Raw genomic sequence first — 15,382 nt, 5'->3', positions numbered from 1 at the left:
GTTACGGCTGGGGAGAAGAAAGCCATGAGATAGGGCCTGGGGGGGCAGGAGGAGGAAGGGTTCAGGGTGCTGCCCATTTCCTGCTGGGTCACTACGTGGTGGGGAGCAGGGGTTTGTGTGTAGGCAGTCTGGAACCAGAGGATGTGTAGTTATGAACACGTGTCGGGGGGGAAATGACTCCATGGCCCAGGAGAGAATCATGGCTTGAGGTGTGGACAGGAAGCTAAGGGGTAGGGCTCAGCTTTCCATGAGATCAGGAGGCCCTAAACAGAGCCCCAGAGCTACCAGAGGAAAAGGAGCCCTAGAAGGAGATGGAGGAGGAGCAACCACAGGGAGAGGAAGAGGACAGGAGGGTGCAGCTCCAAGAGGGGTCAGGCAGGATGAGGACTGGAAACTGTCCTCAAGCCTGGGCCCCAGAGGCCTGGGGTTGGCTCTGGAAGTTCAGCGGTGTCCATGTGTCTGTAGGGACCTTAAAGGATGCACGGTGGTCGGAGCTGTGACTCGGAGGACGAATCCTGGGTCTGTCTCCTTAGGGTCTCCAGGCGGAGGGTTGGCTGTGAACGGGGTATGGAGGCTGTTTAGAGCTCCTCGTGTGAGCTGTATGGGGTCCCCCGGGAGTGCGGCCCAGGCCAAGGGCCACAGAGGAACCGGGTGTGGGGGCACTTAGAGGTCCCCGCGGGAGCGTCCCCGTATTGAGTCCCTCGGAGGCCCCGAGAGACTCCAGGGTCGGAGCAGCCAATCAGTCGGCTATGGGGCTGGGCCCGGGTCGCGGCCCGCCGGGGGCTGGGACCTCACCTGCGGACGCCTGAGCGCGGCCTGCGGAATCCCAGAGGCCGCGGCGGCCCCCTGGGGCCCGGAAGCGCCGCCGCCCGCGAGCCCCGCGCGGAGCCAGGCGCCCTGTCCCGACGCGGCGCGCGCTGTCGCGATCCGGCGGCGGATGACGTGGCGGGGGCGGGGCCTGAGCGGTCGCGGCGGTGGCGGTGGCAGCGCGACCGAGCATCCCGGGGGCGCCGGGCCACCACGAGGTAACGGGCCGCGGGCGAGCGCGCCGAGGGAGCCGGGCCGTGGGAGCGGGGCCGGGGGAGCCGGGCCGAGGGAGCAGGGCCGCGGGAGCCGGGCCGGGGCCGCGTTCTATTGGGACCGAACTCTGCGCCGCCGCTGCATGCGGGATGCGGCTCCCGGAGCCCAGCACCGGGCAGGCGGGCCGCGGGCACGTGAGAGACGCTGCGAGTGAGCGCGTGCCCGAGGGGGACGCCGTGCGTGTGAGCGGGCCCTTGAGCGTGAGGGGGACTCCAGGAGTGTAACACTGAGCGTGTGAGGAGGACGCTGTGTGTTTATGTGTGTCTGTGTGTGTGAGTCAGTCTGAGGGTGACCCTGAGTGTGCGAGACGCAGACTGTGAGGGTGACGCTGTTAGTGTGACGGAGACTCGGTGTGTGTGTGAAAGAGACCCTAGTGTGGAGGTGACTCCATGAGTGTGAGAGGGACTCAGAGGGAGATTGTGAGAGACTGAGTATGAGAGAGACCGCGGTCAGAGTGACCCTGAGTGCGACCCTGTGAACGTGAAAGAGACCGTGTGAGATACTCCAGTGTGAGTCTGGTGCCGAGAAAGAACCTGTGCTGCGTGGGAGAGACTCTGAAAATGAGTAAAGGCCCGGGGGACGAGCCTGAGGATGTGAGCACCTGAGCAGAGCTTCCTGGGGCCGCGGGGAGACTGGCCTGTTGGAGGGAGGACGGTGTGTGCTCCTGCTACTATGGCTCTTCTTAGTGTCTTCACATCCTGTCATCTTGTTTGATCATCTCATGTCGTAAATGGAAGGCGATATTTGTGAAACATTAAGAGAATTCTTCACAAAGCACTGAGCAAACAGTCTGGGCACCACTTGTGTTATAGCCAGTGACAAGCAGGAATCAATATTTAATTTAACATTTGTTTTTGAATACCTCTTGTGTGCACTGGACTGTGTGCTTGGTAAAAAGAATTCAGTCTCTGCCCTTGATGGGGAAGAAAAAGCACTACCGGTGAATTTAGCACCGGGCTAGCAGAATGCTCAGCCATCTGGTGCTTATCTCTGAGAGCTGCTCCCTGATTTTGAAGATCTGGGAGGAGCAGACTTTTGAAAGCCTGTGAGCGCTTCCTGAGATCATTTTCAACTCTCTGTTCTTGTTCGGAGGCCCTTGAGGAAACGGCCCAGGCTGCCTACATTGCTGAGGTCCCACTGTGTGCTAATGGCTTTTGCTTCCCAACTTTGGTCTCAGATTGTCATTAAAAGTTCTTATATTTGATTTTCCTTTCCTGACAAATTTGTGGGAAACCACAAGCCTGATATTCTCCTGTCTGCCTCCTTCCCTGTCTGACTGTGGACATATTTTTATTACAAACCAAAAATAAATACCAGTTATGTGACTGATCTCTCTGGCATTTCTTGGTACAGGAAATTTCCTGACTTCTGTCCTTTGTCCTTCCTGCTGTAGTCTCCAGGATGTGTGGATACTTTACTACAAAAGTGATGCAAGTGGTGCTCAAGGGACCTGGGACAGAGGGAACAGCAGTTGTCTAGACATGCATGATTCGAAAGGACCAGGCTGGTTCTCAGACACGTGTTCAGTTACACCCCACTGTGGGTGTGTTGGAACTTCTAAGTAATTGAGTGCTACCCCTGCTGGGCATGTAAAAATTAGATTTTACAAAAGGAAATATCGTCCTGCTGCTTACTAGGTTCATTTTTTGATAAGTTGCCTCTCACTCTTTGTTGCAGAGATTAATTGGAGACACGTGGAATTAGGCCCGGCTGTGGAGACTTCATTTTCTTCTTCGTACCTGACCATTTATGATGAGGTGGCTTATGAAAGTGTGATGTTTGCTTATTTCCTCACAGGTGAATATTATTGCTCTGTTCTTCGTTAATTTTCTTGGATCTTTGCGAGTTGTAAAGCTTTTTAGTTAGTTATTTGAGTACAATACTAGTAAAGAGAATGGCTCACACATAATTAACAGTTATGTAACACTATAATTATTATAAAAATAAATTATATATTTATTATATCTCTTTCTAAAGAGTAATTGTGGTGGTTTATATTTAAAGATACTTGCAATGAGGAAGTAAAAATAGGAAACCAAAGCCATGGAAAAGACTAGATATCAAGTACTGTTGAAAAGTGAGGGTATCTATTCACTGTGATTGGGAGCTGAACTTGATATTGAGTTTCCTGGTGTCCTAGGTGAAAAGACAAATGTAAAGAGTCACATAATTTAAGTTTAAGCATAAAAAAAGTAATGCATTTTCATTGTAGAAATTTTGTAAAACTCAAAGTATAAAAAAGAAAAAAGTCTTCTGTGTTTTCACCACATTTAAGATTTTGGTGTCTTTCTCAACAGCGTTTTTTTTTTTTTCATAGTCATCAATTATAAAAGTTTTAGAATACAGCTTATAAAATATTCTTTGTAACTGAACTTTGAAAGAGACAATTTTTCTCCCTGAAAATTGCATATGATAGTTTCATGGTTAAATTTTCATGAGGAACTTTTAGTGGTCTGGTGAATTCCTTTATTATCTGCTGCACAGGAGCTTAGAAAATATGATGAAAACCTGTTAGAAAGCTGTGTTATGTCCTTACAAGTGGGGTTTAACACTAGTTTCTCAAGGCAGGAACTTACTTATAGGGTGTGTGGAATTCTTTAATGAACACTGTCTTCAACAATGAGTTTAGAGACTGTTTTGTTTTGTTTTGTTTTGCCGTGCCGAGGGGCTTGCGGGATCTTAGTTCCCCAACCACGGATCGAACCTGGGCCCCCTGCAGTGGAAGCACAGATCCTAACCACTGGGCTGCCAGGGAATTCCCAAGAGACTGTGTTTTCGAGAAAGGGAGACTGAGACACACACATGCAGGGACACAAGGATACGTGTGGAGAAAGAAGTCAGCCAGGATGTTGAGGAACATGGTGGGAGAAGGGTGTTAGAGGCAAAGGACTCAGTATGAGCAAAGATGTGTTTTTCTGATGGGCTCTGGAAACCCTGGACTACTCCAGGTTCTGGAAATTGTAAGTAATTCAGTGTGGCTGGACCATGGGAGGGACCATATGCAGCAGGGGGTCTAGTGATAAGGCCCTGATAAGAAGGTTGGAATTGATCCTAAAGACCTCGGGCAGCACCTGAGGAAGGGTTTCTAACTGTGCTCTGATAGCAACCAACTCAGTAGATAGTAAGGTTGGTATTCTGTTGTGAAACTTGAGGAGCCAAAGCAGTTTTTCCCTGTTGGAAGGCTGTCTCCCACCCCTGGATCTGCCCCCATTTCCTGCATGGAGGTAAGCCCTATTGCAGGTGCCTTTTTTTCTGTTTTTCCCCTCAGAAGTCACATAATTTTAGACAAGAACTATGTTGGGACATTCCATTTTCAGGTGTTCTAGATCCTTGCTGATTTTATGTTTACTTGTTCTATTGATGACTGAGAGAGGTGTATTGAAGTCTCCAACTATAATCGTGGATTTGTCTATTTTTCCTTTCAGATCTATCACTTTTTGCTTCATGTGTTTTGAAGCTATGCTGTTGGAGGAAATACACGTTTAGAATTTTCTTCTTGCTGAATTGACCTCTTTATCATTATATAATGTTCTCTTTTATCCCTAGCAATACTTCTTATTCTGAAGTCTCGTCGGATGTTAATATAGTTACTCCCCCTTGGTTTTGATTAGTGTTTACATGTTTTTTTCACCATCTTTTTACCTGTAACTTATGTCTTTATAGTTCAAGTGGGTTTCCTGTAGACTGCATATTGGGCTTTGCATTTTTATCTAACCCAACAATGTCTGTCTTATAATTGGTGTGTTTAGATCATTTACATTTCATGTTATTATTGATATGGTTGGATTAAAATCTGCCACCTTGCTAGTTGTTTTCTGTTTTCTACTTATTTCATATGTTCTTTGCTTCTTTTTTCTTCTTTTTTCTACCTACTTTTGGATTGAGTATTTTTTATGATCTGTTTTATCTCCACTGTTGGCTTATTATTTATACTGTTTTTAACTTTCTAGTGTTTGCCCTAGTTTCACAATGTACATCTTTAATTAATCACAGTCTACCTTTAAATAATATTACATCAATTTTCGCATATAATATTATATAAGAACCTTACAGTAGTATAACTCCCAGTTCTTCTTTCTTATCTTTGTGCTATTGTTGTCATACACTTTACTTTTACCTATGCAATAAATTAACACTGCATTGCTACTATTTTTGCTTTAGGCAGTTAGTTATATTCTAAGGCAATTAATAGAATCAAAAAAGTATATTTTTTAATATTTACCTCAGACCATTTGATAGTGTCCTACAACTCTTAGATGCTCTGTTTTGTTTTTTTTCCACATTTTGACTCGTATGGTTTTCATTTCTCTGCTGAAATTCCACATATGTTCCTGCATGCTGACCAAATTTTCCATTAGAGCCTTTAATGTATTAATCATAGTTATTTTATTTATTTATTTATTTTTAAATTTATTTTATTGAAGTACAGTTGGTTTACAATGTTGTATTAATTTCTGCTGTATAGCAAAGTGATTCACATATAAATGTATATATGTATATTCTTTTTTTTTTTATAAATTTGTTTGTATTTGGCTGCGTTGGGTCTTTGTTGCTGCGTGTGGGCTTTCTCTAGCTGTGGCGAGCGGGGGCTACTCTTCATTGTGGTGCATGGGCTTCTTATTGCAGTGGCTTCTCTTGTTGCAGAGCACGGGCTCTAGGCGCACAGGCTTCAGTAGTTGTGGCACGCGGGCTCAGTAGTTGTGGCTCGTGGGCTATAGAGCGTAAGTTCAGTAGTTGTGGCACACAGGCTTAGTTGCTCCGCGGCATGTGGGATCTTCCAGGACCAGGGCTCGAACCCTTGTCCCCTGCATTGGAAGGTGGATTCTTAACCACTGTGCCACCAGGGAAGTCCCAGTCATAGTTATTTTAAATTCCCTGTCTGATAGTTCCAATATCTGGATCATCTCTAAGTCTTGTCCTATTGATTAATTTGCCTCTTGATAGTGGGTTGTTTTTGTTGCTTTTTGTATGTTGCTTGTGATTTGTTATTGATTGTCAGATGTAATATGTGGAAAAGTAGAGATTGAGGTACATAGTCTTTATTCTGGGAAATGGGTACAACGTCTTCTTTTGCTAGCCTGTTAATGTGGGAGTTTGAGTCATTTAGGAGGTGAGTTGGGTTTGGGTTTTGTTGTTGCTATGGTTACCTTAGGTGCACCAGTGGCTCCAAATTCCTCTGGTGTTTCCTTGCCCTGAGGGTGGATTTTTCTGTGCTTATGCTCCACCTTCAGCATTAGGCTTCTTTGTGCACCTGTGCCTCAACACACAGTGTACCACAGCCTTGTTGCTGGGTGCTTGCTAACCTGGTGGTGGGGAGTAGAGGGGTTCTCTGTTGTCTTGGTTCAGCCTGAGCCTTAAGCAGGCCCTATTTCCCTGGGTCTGGGGGATTGGATCTTTCTGGGTGAGCCTGCCATGTCTAATGGTCTGGACCAGAATTTCCTGCTCCTCCCGCAGGCAGAGAGGATTGTTTTCTTTTTCTTTCACCCTGTCCCAGCTGCCTTGGGAATGACAGAGTTTCCCCATTCCCCAGGGGTTTAAGATTTGTAGAGAAGGGAGCAGGTGGACCTTCGTATTTTTCCCAGAGCAATGACTGCTTTCCTCCTCCAGGCCAGCACTTCTGAGAGGCTTTCTCTGGCCTAGTATTTCTTGTGAACACCCACTGAGGTCTCACTGGAGAAAACCCTCGAAGTGTCTATGGCTCTTGCTAACCCAAACTTGACCTTTAGTAATTCATTAAAAATTGTTCCCGAATTCTTCTTTCCTGCCTGTATGGTGGTTCCATTGTTCTCCCTCCGCCACAGGTAAGCCAGAACTTGCATCTCTCTGGGAGGTATCTGTTTTTCCTTAAATCTCAGTCTGGTTGGTTGGCCTGTAACCTCAGCTCTCTAATGATTTCAAGAAAAGTTACAATTCTGTAGATTATCTGCCTTTTTCTTGTCATTGGAGTGGGAGTGATGCTTTTCCCAGCTTTCTACATCTTAAGTGAAAGTTAGAAGACAAGGCAGTTACATTTCATACTATTTTTAAATTTTCCAGTGAAGTGAGTTTACCTCTCTTTTTCCCTCCCTGTGATATTGTGATTATTTATTTGGTCTTTGTCCACTGTTCCTGTCCCACAGCTCTTGTAATTTCCTAATAAGCCATAGAGGCATCTTTTGTTATAACATTTGTTTTGTTCCCAGTTCCTGAAATAGCTCCAGATCAGTAAAGGTTAAACGGATGTCTTTTCTTATTTATATAACCAGCCCCTTTCAACACACCTGAGTTTATGTTAATGAGGTGATTGTTGGAAAGCATCTAGATCCTCTAAGGATGGGGGTTGCTTGTCGAGGGAACCAACCCTGTGATTAGAAGGTTTGGAAGTTTTAGTCCAGGTCTGACCTCCTGGGAGGGGAGAGGGTCTGGAGATTGAATCAATCACCAATGGTCAGTGATTTGATCAGTTATGCCTTTGTAATGAAGCCTCCATAAAGAACCCAAAAGGACAGGTTTTGGAGAGTTTCCCGTGCCTCTTCTCCATACCTTGCCCTCTGCATCTCTTCCATCTGGCTGTTCCTGAGTTATATCCTTTATAATGAACTGGTGATCTAGTAAGTAAACTGTTTTCCTGAGTTCTGTGGGCAGCTCTAGCAAATTAATTGAACCCGAGGAGGGGATAGTGGGAACCTCCGATTCATAGCCAGTTGGTCAGAAGCACAGGAACAACCTGGACTTGCGATTTGGCATCTTAAGTTGGGTGGGGAGGGCTGTTTTGTAAGATTGAGCCCTTAACCTGAGGAATCTGTTGCTATTTCCAGGTAGGTGGTGTTAGAATTGATTAAACTGTAGCAGACACCAGATCTGCTGGGTGTTGCAGAATTGTTTGATAGAAAATGCAGTCTGGTATCAGAAGTCCAAATAGAATACCTGGTAACCTCCTCCCCCTCCCCACCAGCTAGGGTCTGATGAATAGGGGGAGGCTGGAGTGACCACTGGGGCCAGGTTTCTCTGCTTGCCTCCATGTTGAGTTGAGTGGAAAAGGGCAACCTAAGTCTCTGTGCACTGACTTTTTTGTTTTTTAAAGGAATGTAAGGTGCGGGGTGGGCGGGGGGGACCCTTTCCCTCTACCCATTTTAGGTTCCTTGGCTGGGGCGTTGTAAACTGGACTGGCAAAAGACAGATTAACAAGAGAAAAACAATCAAGTTTATTAATGTGCATAGAGCATACACATGGAAGCACTCACTGATGAAGAGCCTGCACCTGACTCTTTTTTTTTTTTTTAATTTATTTTTGGCTGCGTTGGGTCTTTGTTGCTGAGCGCGGGCTTTCTGTAGTTGCAGCGAGCTGGGGGGCTACTCTTTGTTGCGTTGCGTGGGCTTCTCATCGCGGTGGCTTCTCTTTTTGCGGAGCACGGGCTCTAGGCGCGCGGGCTTCAGTAGTTGTGGTACATGGGCTCAGTAGTTGTGACTTGTGGGCTCTAGAGCGCAGGCTCAGTAGCTGTGGCGCACGGGCTTAGTTGTTCCACGGCATGTGGGATCTTCCCAGACCAGGGCTCGAACCCGTGTCCCCTGCATTGGCAGGTGGATTCTTAACCACTGTGCCACCAGGGAAGCCCCTGCACCTGACTTTTATGTGAGACAGGCTCCTCAGGTGTTTCCTAGTTTTGTTTTCATGCATATCTGAGCTCACCTGACAGACACATGAAAACAGATATTTTCCCACGTGCCAGCATAGAGTCACCTTCATGGCTTGGTGCCAGGAGTGAAAGGAAAAGTGGTGCTGCCTTAAAGCCAGGCCTCATAATAAGCAAAGTAGGCTGGCTCAACTCCTCTGGGAGTGGGGGAAGGCTTATTAATGGCCCCAGAGGAGCTTTTTCACTTGGGCTCAGGTCTAGACTCTGGAGGGGTACTGGGACAGGTAAGGCAGGAGTTTTGAGTGGGGCTTGTGGAGACTGGAGTTTTCCCTGAGAACTACTCAGTCTTGAGTGGCTGTAGTTCACTTGCTCTGAGCTCCATGAGGCAAGATTCCAGCACATCCGTTGTTGTTGACTAGATGAGAAGGTTCTGGGAAGATGACGTACTGATCCCATTCTTATTCCTGGAAGTTATCTCTGTGACCTTAAAGGACTGACTCCTGGGAGGGAATTAAGTGGCTTATCAGATTCCTTTCTCCAGAAGATGAACTAGGAGTTGGGGATCTGAATTCCCAATTCCTAGGGCACAGAAATTGAGGAAGAGAGAAGGTCCTGCTGAGTTCAGGGTCAGGAAGGTGCTTGTCTTCCTCTGACAGATTCTGGGTCCTTCGTAGGTAGGTTGGTGTGGGATCCATCTTCCTTGAGGTTTCTGGACTGGCCCAATGATGATCCAAAAGAAGTAGTGTGCATGTGTGTGCATGTGTGTACGTGTGCACACCGTCTCCCTACAGGATGCCTTCCAATGCCAGATCTGTGGATAAGAGGAGACTTATAGCTTTGTTTTGGTGTCAAGATTACTGGGTCCTGTTTTGGGGGAATCTCTTTGCAGCCCCAGGTGGTAGTGAGAGGCAGGCTGAGGAGGAAAACAAATAAGCCAATAGCAGATGAGTCCCACATTAGGGTGCCCTCTGAATGTTCTTTCTTCATCTGGTCTTATTATGTTATCTCTCTCTTTTAGGCACTTTGGAAGAAGAAAGGTGTTGAATGAGCAAGCAGCAACGTGGGAAGTGAGGTGGGTGTTAATGGACATAGCGACACAAGGGTGTGTATTTTCATGGATGTTCTCTCCTTGGTCTAGTCTCTGCAGTAGCGATATGCCCTTGTCTTAGCATCTTCCTAGCCCTTCCCACCACCTGTTCATGTTCTTTGCTGGCCTGAGAGTAGCTACAGACCTCTCCACATGTGGCTGGACACTGCAGAAGTCCCTGTTTATGTTTGGGTGGAGGTGAGTGAGTATGGAAACTGAGAGGCCCATCAGGCTGGCTAGTGCTGGGACTCTGGCAAGTTTGTAGGTTTTAAGTCGGTAAGAACAGAGCAAAACCTACACCTCAGGGAGAATCCATGCTATGGATAAACCTAATGCCAGCCTACCCTGGGCATCAAGCCTCTTGTTAGAAGTCACCCTCATGTCGTGTCTGAGCCCTGTTGGTGTCTTTCTTGGGAGCAGTGGAGGTCAGCCTGCCTCCATTTCTTTGTATCCTGTGGTGGGAACTGAGACAGGCTCATTGTATTTAGGTCTGTGCATGAGTCATGCTGTCCCTACACAAGAGGTGGGCAGGGAAATCTGCCTGCCTTGCAGGTCTGAACTAGAGCCTTATCAGCCCCTACCCTAGACTGACATACTTATATTCTTTGCCAGGCCATAGTAAACACAGGTGTGAAGGAACTACTTGCCATGGAAGCCAGGGAGCTGGAGAGCCACCACACACCCACATACCATCTCATTCCTGAGGCCAGCCGGCCCAGGGAGGAAGAAGATGTCAGCATGCTACCTCAGCAGTCCACAGAAACTATGCAGCTGAAGAAGGAGATCTCTCTGCTGAATGGGGTCAGCCTGGTGGTGGGCAACATGATCGGCTCAGGAATCTTTGTCTCACCCAAGGGCGTGCTGGTCTACACTGCCTCCTATGGGTTGTCGCTGATCATATGGGCCATTGGTGGGCTTTTCTCCGTTGTGGGTGCCCTTTGCTATGCAGAACTGGGGACCACCATCACCAAGTCTGGGGCCAGCTACGCTTATATTCTAGAGGCCTTTGGGGGCTTCATTGCCTTTATCCGCCTCTGGGCCTCCCTGCTAATTGTTGAGCCCACCAGTCAGGCCGTTATCGCTATCACCTTTGCCAACTACATCATCCAGCCCTCCTTTCCCACCTGCGAGCCCCCGTACCTGGCCTGCCGTCTCCTCGCCGCAGCCTGCATGTGTAAGTCTGAGGGCTTAGCGGGGGAGTATGCGTGGGGCTGTGGGTTACTTTTATAATGCTAATGGTAATTTATATTTGAACAGCATAATTTGCTTTTCTTTTTCTGTGGGGAAGAGAGACATCTTACCTTTTTGAAGAAGCAATTTCACCAAAGTCATTTGTTCCTGAGATAAGTAAGGGTAAACGATGGGGATGGGGAGAGTGAATCTGTTTGTGGCTTTTGGTGCCTCACTTTCCTTCTTGGGTGTCCCTGAGTGAGTTCTGTTCCCCAGTCTATGTGACAGGTTGGTGCATGTCTTATACTTGTCTTGTTTTGATTGGTGTCAACATCGCTAGTTGTAACTTAACCCAGGAAAAACCCTCAGTGCTGAGGCGTTTATTCTGCTGCGCCAAAAAAAAAAAAAAAAAAAAAGTTATTTTGCTTCCCAGCTTTTAATCTTAAACCAGTTTAAAGCCATCAGTGAGGAAATGGGGTTCTCTAGACTGTGGGGGTCCCAAGGCTTTATGACCTGCAGGCTCACAGTAGGACCACTCCTTCCTGCCACTGCCACTCTTCACAGGCCGATCTAAGCAGCAGGCACCACACCAAAATGGCTGTTTCCCATTGGTGTTTCAGATTTCTTTATGCTGACTTTGTAAACAAGCTCTGCCTGCGGCCAGTGAGGAAGGTGGCTTCTACCCTGTATTTGGGTTTCTGAGGGCAGAACCTGAGAGGTCCCAGTGGATCTCTCTTTATTTTCCTTTTTTTCTTATGAGGTTGTAAAGAGGTATTCTGTGTGAAAACACTGGAAGGGAGAGAAGATTATTGTGAACTTAGTCTAGTAAAGCTAGTGTTTTAGCTGAGAAGTGGCCCAGAATTCCCTGTGTTCCTTAGCACTGTGCTGCCAGAGGCACTTAATTATACTCTGTTCTTTCCATATCTTTGCTTGCAAAAGCTTTGGCAGTATGTGTAGTTTATCCACAGTGTTAAAAATAGACTGACAGTACCTTGGAGTTAGCCGTAAAGGATTGTACAATATGCTGTGACTCCTGACTTTAAGGAATTTATTAAAGACAGATGTTAAAAGGGAACTCTTCCACAGATACCCCTAGGAGGAGAGAAAGTGGGAACTCAGCTGTATATCTGATAGGGTTTCACCAGGGGGACTCTAGCCTGAATGAGCTCTCTAAAAAAGGGAATAATTTTCTGATAATAAAACATGTTTGTTCAGGAGGAAATTAAATTAGCCTCAAATCACCTATAATCTACCACCAAGACATGAGTACTTTTATTTTTTTTTAATATTTATTTATTTATTTCGGCCGCGTCATGCAGCGACTGAACCCGCGCCCCCTGCATTGGGAGCCCAGAGTCTTAACCGCTGGACTGTCAGGGAAGTCCCCAGACAGGAGTACTTTTTTAAAAAAAATAAATTTGTTGGGCTTCCCTGGTGGCGCAGTGGTTAAGAATCTGCCTGCCAACGCAGGGGTCACGGGTTCAAGCCCTGGTCCGGGAAGATCCCACATGCTGTGGAGCAGCTAAGCCCGTGCGCCACAGCTACTGAGCCTGCGCTCTAGAGCCTGTGAGCCACAACTACTGAGCCCGTGTGCCACAACTACTGAAGCCCGCGCGCCTAGAGCCTGAGCTCCGCAACAAGAGAGGCCAACGCAACGAGAAGCCAGAGCACCACAATGAAGAGTAGCCCCCGCTCGCCGCAACTAGAGAAAGCCCACACACAGCAAAAAAGACCCAACGCAGCCAAAAATAAATAAATCTTTTAAAAAATAAATAAATAAATTTATTTATTTGTTTTTGGCTGCGTTGGGTCTTTGTTGTTATGCGTGGGCTTTTCTCTAGGCTTTTATCTAGTTGTGGAGACGGGGGTGGGGGGGGGGGGCTACTCTTTGTTGTGGTGCGCAGTCTTCTTATTGCGGTGGCTTTCTCTTTGTTGCGAGCCCGGGTTGTAGGCACGCGGGCTTCGGTAGTTGTGGCTCGCAGGATGTAGAGCGCAGGCTCAGTAGTTGTGACGCACGGGCTTAGTTGCTTGCGGCGTGTAGGATCTTCCCGGACCAGGGCTAGAACCCGTGTCCCCTGCATTGGCAGGCAGGTTCTTAACCCTTGCGCCACCAGGGAAGCCCGGCATATGGGTACTTTTAATAGTTCAGTTACGTCTTCATTTCTTTCTGTTATAGAATTGGAATCATACTTTGCATATAACTTGATATTCTGCTTTTTAAACTTAGTGTATCATGGATTTCCCCCCTTTTTGTGAAATGTTCTTCAAAAGAAACATTTTTTTTTAAATAAATTTATTTATTTTATTTATTTATTTTTGGCTGCGTTGGGTCTTTGTTGTGGCACGCGGGCTTTTCATTGTGATGACTTCTCTTGTTGCGGAGCACGGGCTTCAGGTGCGCGGGCTTCAGTAGTTGTGGTTCGCGGGCTCTCGAGCGCAGGCTCAGTAGTGTGGCGCACAGGCTTAGTTGCTCTGCGGCATGTGGGATCTTCCTGGACCAGGGCTCGAACCCATGTTCCCTGCATTGGCAGGCGGATTCTTAACCACTGCTCCACCAGGGAAGTCCCAAAGGGAACATTTTTTAAAGTAATATATATATATATATATATATATATATATATATATATATATATATATCTTATTTTTTATTAAAAGGTGATGCATAGACCCTACAGGGAATTAGAAAAATGCAAAAAAGAAAATAGAAAGTTAAAATCACCCATGATTTTACCTCCCAGAGAACTATTGTTACTATTTGTGTGAAATACCTTCCGATATTTTTTTTTCTGCTTATCCATCATTTAAAAAAAGTACCCTTGAGATCATACTCTTTGTGGTTTGTATACTGCATTTTAAAAAATTTAATATTTAATCTCTTTCCCCAAATATTCTTAGAAAACGTGGTTTGGGACACACAAGTAGTTTCCAGGCAGTGTAATGTAGTGGTTAAGATCATAGCCTCCCTTGGGAGTTCCCTGGCGGCCTAGTGGTTAGGATTCCAAAAAAAAAGGACTTCCCTGGCGGTCCAGTGGTTAAGACTCCGAGCTTCCACTGCAGGGGGTGTGGGTTCATCCCCGTCTCTCGGCATGGCCAGTGGGTGGGGGGAGGGGGAAGATCATAGGCTCCCATGCCAGACTGGGTTTGATTCCAGCTTTACCATTGAGTAGCTACTGACCTTGGAGGAGATAGTTAACTGGTGCCTTAATTTTCTCATTTTGTAAAATGGGAATATTGATTGTACTGTGAACTGAAAAAAACATGCACAACCTAAAAGCTGAGATTTATGTTTTATTCAGCAGACAAAACTGAGGACTTAAACCTGGGGCACAGCATCTCAGATAGCTCTGAGACACTGCTGCAAAGAGGTAAGGGAGGGGCCGGGATATATAGGAGTTTTTGCAACGAAGACCAGGTAGTCGGAACATCAAAAGATTACTGTTTTTTGTTTGTTTTTGTTTTTTCGCTGCCGAAAAAATGGGATCGAACCCATGCCCCCTGCAGTGGAAGCTTGGAGTCTTACCCACTGGACTGCCAGGGAAGTCCCAAAAGATTACTGTTAATTAAAGAAAACCAGATATCTCGTTAAGGAATTGAGCGCTTTTCTATGTATGGAAAAATGCAAAAGTCAGGGCTCATTGAAATCATTCCTTTGATATGTAGCTCAGCTATCTGGGACCAGTATCCTATGGTTTCTCAACCTAAGTCTCTTCAGGGTGCACTGTCCGGGGTGGCTGCAGTTAGTGGGTGCTGACTGCTAGATGGCAGGCATCCTGTTTCTATCCTGAGGTCCCTCAGGGCTCTCCATGGAGCAGCTGTTTTGTGATGGCTTGATGGCTGCAACATTCTTTGTTTACTGATATGGCAGGCAACATTTTTTTTTTCATTTCATTGATAGTACCTATCTGAAAAGTTTGTTGTGAGGAATAAGTGAATCAATACAAATAAAGTACAGTACTTCTCTCTGCCTGGCATACAGCAAGTGCCCTATAATATCATTATTAAAAATAATGCTGCTGTGTAGAAATCATTTTCAGAGTTTCTTCATATTTTATTAGGATAAAATTATAGAAGAGAAATCCCTGTGTCTAAAGAATTAAACTGTTTTAAGTTTCTTCGTGTTTTACCCAGTTGCTTTCTAGAAGGTTTCGTGAATTTGTACTCTTTTCTGAGCACCTGTGAGTGCCTGTGCATTGGTCCCTTGATGGCCTTAGGATGAATTCCAAGAATAACCAAATCAAAGGGCACCTCTGTACATAATTTCTCACATAAAGAAGATTTTTGTTTGTTAAATCTTTTTTCTTTTATGATTTTTCCCATTGTTTTTTCTGCTTAGGAAGCCCATCCCCACACTAGGAACTGATCTTTTGATCAGGAGGAGAGACCTCACCTCTTAGAAATGCAAAGTTATGGTATCATATAATTTCTTTCATTC

At 46.1% G+C, this 15,382-nt stretch overlaps 1 protein-coding gene across 2 annotated transcripts in view; it reads left to right on the top strand.

The window, feature by feature from the left end:
- The first annotated feature begins 343 nt into the window (after positions 1–343).
- Positions 344–15,382, top strand: part of SLC7A6 (solute carrier family 7 member 6) — a 36,265-nt gene continuing 21,226 nt past the window's right edge. The window contains exons 1-4 of one of the 2 annotated variants that reach the window (XM_068528222.1): positions 344–519; positions 2,758–2,877; positions 9,712–9,765; positions 10,393–10,954. In XM_068528222.1, coding sequence (XP_068384323.1) covers positions 10,429–10,954 — 526 coding nt within the window. In that variant the 5' untranslated portion in view covers positions 344–519; positions 2,758–2,877; positions 9,712–9,765; positions 10,393–10,428. Of the gene's footprint in view, positions 520–953; positions 1,026–2,757; positions 2,878–9,711; positions 9,766–10,392; positions 10,955–15,382 lie in introns of those variants that run through there. The other variant, XM_068528221.1, reaches the window with a different exon arrangement.

Source organism: Eschrichtius robustus, chromosome 19, assembly GCF_028021215.1.
Source record: "Eschrichtius robustus isolate mEscRob2 chromosome 19, mEscRob2.pri, whole genome shotgun sequence".
In the NCBI taxonomy this organism is placed as follows: Eukaryota; Metazoa; Chordata; class Mammalia; order Artiodactyla; family Eschrichtiidae; genus Eschrichtius; species Eschrichtius robustus.
This window is presented reverse-complemented; position numbering and strand designations above follow the sequence as displayed.